Genomic DNA, 6057 nt, shown 5'->3' with positions numbered 1-6057 from the left:
GGAAGAGGGGGTGGAAAGATTGTAAGAACCAGGGAGGAGGTGCATGACCATAGGCAAATAGAGTCCTACAGGCTCCTGGGACTCTTATAGGAACCTACAACAATGGTGTCACATGTACAAGACCCATGCAAACTCAAGCAGACCAAAACCCAGCACAGAACTCTGGAATGGACAGCAAGCTCCAATCTTAAAGAATTATTGGCAGCTAGATTACTGCTGGGTGAGGAAGAGCTGATCTTAAAGGGAAGGATTCTAGATAGGCTGACTAGACTTCAATGGATGAGCTTGCACTGAGGGAAAACTGGGGACACTAACCTGACATGATAAGTCGTAACACAATGACAGACTGTATGAATTCCACTGAGGGAGGGGGTTGGGAGGAGGTCAATGGGGAAGGGGGTATAAGGATGATTAAGATGTTCTGTATGAAATATTCAAGAATTCAATAAATTTTAAAAAATAATATTTAAAAAAATAGAGTACATGGAATTGGGCAGGAAGTAGTTGGGGGTGAAAATGAGGGAGGGGATCTAAATTCTATATTGTATGAAATTCACAAAGATTCAAAAGAAAGATTCAATTCCCAGCACCTACATGGTGGCTAACAACTGTCTGTAACTCCAGTTCCAGGAGATCCGGCACTTTCTTCTGACCTCCACATACATTTCATGACATGGGTGCACTTACATACATGCAGGCAATACTCATACACATAAAATAAAAACAATAAAATATTTTGGGACTGGAGAGATGGCTCAGTGGTTAAGAGCACTGACTGCTCTTGCAGAGGATCCAGGCTCCATTCCCATGAGCACCCACATGGCGGCTAATAACCATCTGTAACTCTAGTTCCAGGGGATATGACGCCTTCTTCTGACCTCCGAGGGCACTGCACAACATCAGTGCACGTACATACTTTCAGGCAATACACTCATACATATATAAAAATAATAAATAAAAATATAAAAAAAATGAATTAATACACGCACAGCCTCCTAAGCCAAAAGAGCATGAATAATGTCTCTGAGAACAGAAAGGAACAGAATCTAAGGGACAGAAAGGAGGAAACTGGAGGAGAGGGGATGAGAGGGGGACATCAGGTTGGTAGGTAGCTGGGACAGGCCATATAAGGCCTGAATTTCACTCTGGCTCCAATGAAAAGCCACTGTAGGGCCTACACCACAGAATGAATGATTTGATTCAGCAAGATCACACCGACTGCCATGGGGCAGACATAGAAGAAACCGAGAACAGAAGCAGAGAAGGTGAAGCTTCTGGAATTCTCTAGCACTGCTTGCAGAAGTGTAAAAGTACTTTGGCTATTCCTATTATTCCACCCTGTGACCAGCAATACCAAGCCATATACCCAACAGGAATAAAACCATATGAGCATCAAGCACAGGAATACTCATAACAATATGATGTGTACTATCTCCAAACTAGAAACAACTAATATGACCACCATAGCACAGTACATGACAGATTGTGGTGATGGATAAACATAATCACCACAAAAAGGGGGGGAGGAGCTAGAGAGATGGATCAGAAATTAAGAGTGTTTTCTGCTCTTCCAGAGGACCCGATTTCAGTTCCTAGTACCCACAATGGACAGCTCATCTGCCTGTAATTTCAGCTCCAGGGTATCCAACATCCTCTTCTGGCCAAGGTAGGCACCTGCACACACATGACATACATTCCCACAGACAGACAGACACACAGACACACACCTATAAATAAACATTAATTTTTTGAAAAAAGAAACTATTCAGTTTTGCCAGCATCAATTGTTGAAGATGCTGTCTTTCCTCCATTGTGTGTTCTTAGAACCTTTGTCAAATATCAGCCCTTTTTTTGTTTGTTTGTTTGTTTGTTTGTTTGTTTTGTGTTGTTTGAGACAGGGTCTTTCTGTAGCCCCAGCTGACCTGGAACTCACTATGTAGACCAGGCAGGCCTTGAACTCACAAAGATCCACCTGCCTCTGCTGGGACTAAAGGCATGAGCCACCACGCCCAGCAAATATCAGCCCTTTTTAAGGCACAAAATGATATGATGACTATGAAGATGCAGTCTGAGAGACTTTCAAAAGAATATGATCAACTCCTGAAAGAACACTTGGAACTTCAGAATTGTTTAGAAGACAATAAGAAAGGCCTATGACCATTACAGAAGAAGATTATGATATACAGTTTCAAGATAAATTTGTTATCATGGTAGCAACTAAAAAAAATTTTAATTCAATTCAAAAAATGTTTTATTAGCAACCAGTTCTTTTTTTAATGACATGTACAGCCTATATAGTAGTGACATTATGAAAATATCTGATGTTTTAGACATAAAGTATTTATTTCAGCCCTGTAGAAAAAATATAAACATGTTATGCCAGGCATGGTGGCGCACGCCTTTAGTTCCAGTATTTGGGAGGCAGAGGCAGGCAGATCTCTGGCTTCAAGGCTACCCTGGTCTACATACTGAGATCCAGGCCAGCTGGGGCTATAGGGAGACCCTGTCTCAAAAATACCAAAAAAAAAAAAAAATGCCTATTTACATATTGCTAACAACACTGGTATATGGTGGCTGTTTACCAACAAAAGGAAAAATTCATTAGTCATTTACTTCCAAGATTAAATTTTATTTAAGTTGCATGAAACCAGTAATAGCCTTGGTGGTGATGATAATGATATGTTTGAAAATAGTACTCAATATCAGAAAATTTGTTCACAGGGAAATGAAATAAGTATAAGTGACCAGAATGAGCCACTATATTTATGAAGAGTCAGAGCAGTGAAAACAATGGCCTTAGGGTTTTTTAAGCCTAAAGATTCTATATGTTTTACTCTACATAAGACAGCACTATTTATAATTATATTTTTGTTACTATGCTTATGTACTTCTTAGATTATTTTTCATTTATATTTGTTTTAGTAACACAATAAGTATTCTACCTTTTCAAGTTCATCTAGTTATTACTAGACTTTATGTCCACTTGCATAACTGTCATAACACTGACTGAACGTATTTTACAATGTAGAATTCTGCACTTAAAAACTCAAGTATGGGGCTGGAGAGGTGGTTCAGCGGTTAAGAGCACTGACTGCTCTTGCAGAGGACTCAGGTTCAATTCCCAGCGCCCACATGGTGGCTATGAACCGTCCTTGACTCCAGTTCCACGGGAATCCGAAGCCCTCTTCTGACCTCCTCAGCATTGTGTGACACAGGTGCACTCACATACATGCAGGCAATACACTCATACACATAAGAATAATAAATAAAATATTTTAAAAAAACCCTCAAGTATGACATCCAAAGAGCAGTGTTTTCTATGGTTGTGATAGCTATTAATTAAACAAACATTATCTCAAACATACATACACTGGTATCATAGAATTTCTCTGAGTCTGAGATGTTCCTATATTCTGAAAGTTAAATACTGTTTTTCATTCAAATATTCATTTAGAGGTAATGACTATAATAATACAATTTAGGTTATTTCAATGTTTAAATATGAAAAGCCACTTTCCTTGTCTTATAAAGACAAATATAAAAGAAAATGGAAAATAAATGAAGGAAGGAAGGAAGGAAGGAAGGAAGGAAGGAAGGAAGGAAGGAAGGAAAGAAAGAAAAGAAAAACATCAGGAGGCAGAGGTAGGCAAATCTCAGTGAGTTCAAGGCCAGTCTGGTCTACATAGTGAGTTCTAGGCCAGCTGGGCTACAGGGAGACCCTGTCTCAAAAAGACCCAAAAAAGAAAAAAGAATGACTGGGTTCTAGCAATCACTGATATCTGACTGAGTATACCTTCAAGCAAAACAATATTACTTAATTTCCTAGACTCTCTGCAGCCGAAATTACATTATGTTGAAATTATGTTGTATGCTACAACATACTCCAAGTTCCCCAATCCTCACAAAGAACCCTTTCAGGGCAGGAAAAAAAGAGAAGAAAAATGAGAAGTTGATAGGGCAGTCTAAAATTCAGTCCAAGGTGCCTTCCATTGTGCAGGATAAGAAGAAATTTTTACCCTATAAAAACTCCCTAGCAAAAAACTTTATTTCAGTCAACTTGTCCAAACCACCACTCAAAAGACACCTTACCTTCACCAGTACATAGTCCCCAGGCTGAGCTCTGACCTTGAACCCAGGGTTAGCAACATCCTCCACCTCTGCATCAGGGAAGATCACCTTAAGATTTCCATCATTCCGGCCACACAGGTCAGTGGAAGAGCGTTTGCTGAACTGCAAAAAATAAAGAGAAGAATTTATGAATCTATCATAGTCATAAGTTTTAGGAGGGCTGACATTGCCAGCTATCTTGAACTCTCCAAGGTCTTACCCAAAGAGCATTCCTTAACAAGGAATCCATGAAGGCTCAGCGTACCTGGCTACTCCAACAGCAGAACCAGTGTGGCACACAACAGAAACAAGTTTTGCTGTTTTAATGAATCAATGAAACTATGTGGCTTCTATATGAATGAACTTTCTTTTTTATATTTTTTTGTTACATTTGTTTATGTGTATGAGTGTTTTGCCTGCACATATGTAAGTGTATCCATGTCATACAGTTCCCTAGGAGGACAGAAGAGAGTGTCAGGTCCCCTGGAACTGGAATTACGGACAACTGTTAGTCACCATGTGGGTGCTGTGATTTGAACCTGGGTCTTTTGCAAGGACAGCCAGTGCTCTTAACTGTTGAGCCATCTCTCCAGTCCCAGGAATGAATTTTAAACAAACCTCAGTCAAGGTACTTGTGGGTGATGCACTTGACAAATCAGCTTCTGTGTTTCCCCATCTCATACTAATCACTTAGGACTGTTCCAGAGCTTTTTGCCCTGAGTTACTTGACACTTGAATAAGCAGATTTGAAGCTAGAGTATCTATCACAACCTGGCACCAGAAAGAAGGATAAGCAAGCCATGATGATAGGATGAAGTTCTAGAACACACACCAGTCTTTCTATTCCTGCCATGATGCAGACACAAGAACCAAATATTCCCCAGCCTTAAATCAGGAATTAAAACAAACTATAAGAAACAACTACTTTCAGATATTAGAAAATAGATCACACAAGGCTATGACCTGTCAGACATGGAAAATAAACAAATGAGTCCTCCATTCATTCCCACTTTCAACCAGAAGGCACATGCCAGTCAGATCATGTAAAGCAAAGAGGATCTTAAACACAGCATGGGGTTCTCTTTCCATGATGAAAGAGAAGGATCAGAGGTCAGGCTACTGGATATATTAAGAAATTATGAAGGAGGGGTTGGAGAGATGGCTCAGTGGTTAAGAGAGCACTGGCTGTTCTTGCAGAAGACACGGGTTTGAATCCCAGAACCCACATGACAGCTAACAACTATCCCTAACTCCAGTTCCAGGCGATTTGAAGCCTGTCCTCCTCAGGGATTACATGACACGGGTGCACTTACATACATACATGCAAGCAATACACGCATACACATTAAAAAAAAAAAAAACAAAGATAATAAATAAAATGTAAAAAAGAAATTGTGAAGCAAATTCTGGAAAAGAGAGAGTTAAGTACAATGAAGGACTCTAGAAATATCTATGAGCTTCTATTGAGTCCTTGCTAAACATAAATGCATACATGTACAGAGTAAAACTTCATGGACTCAGGCCAATGGATTCACCTTCCCAGAGTTCACATAGAACTGAGAATTATTTGAACTACCATCAGATGGTCTTCACTGTTTTTTGAGGACATTCAATAGCAACTTCCAAAAGGCAACATTTTAATAGTAAGGCTACCTAATATAAAAAAGCATTTCTAGGGTCTAGGAATGTAGCTCAGTGCTCATCCAGTATGTATCAGGCCCTGGGTTCGATACCAATACCTCAAAAAAACTGGGTGTGGAGGCTGGCCCATGTCTGTAATCCCTACACTCAGGCGGTGGAGGCAGGAGATTAGAATTTCAAAGTCATCCTTAGCTACACAGTGAATTTAAAACCAGCCTTGACTACCTGAGATCCTCTATCAAAAACTATAGAGCTTTTATTCTTTCTTTCTTGTTTTTTTTTTTTTTAAGACTCTGATGACTTTCTATC

General features: G+C 39.6%; 1 protein-coding gene across 1 annotated transcript in view; it reads right to left on the bottom strand.

Annotated features, from left to right (window-relative positions):
- The window catches only part of Cdk5rap1 (CDK5 regulatory subunit associated protein 1), a gene marked incomplete in the record, with an annotated part of 46062 nt that overhangs the window by 5944 nt on the left and 34061 nt on the right, over positions 1–6057 (bottom strand). The window contains 1 exon segment of the mRNA XM_029569436.1: positions 4090–4230. Coding sequence (XP_029425296.1) covers positions 4090–4230 — 141 coding nt within the window.

The sequence above is a fragment of the Nannospalax galili genome, unplaced genomic scaffold (genome assembly GCF_000622305.1).
Source record: "Nannospalax galili isolate Female #2095 unplaced genomic scaffold, S.galili_v1.0 scaffold1802, whole genome shotgun sequence".
NCBI classification, from domain to species: Eukaryota; Metazoa; Chordata; class Mammalia; order Rodentia; family Spalacidae; genus Nannospalax; species Nannospalax galili.
The sequence above is the reverse complement of the archived record's forward strand: the minus strand, read 5'-3'. Positions and strand labels throughout refer to the sequence as shown.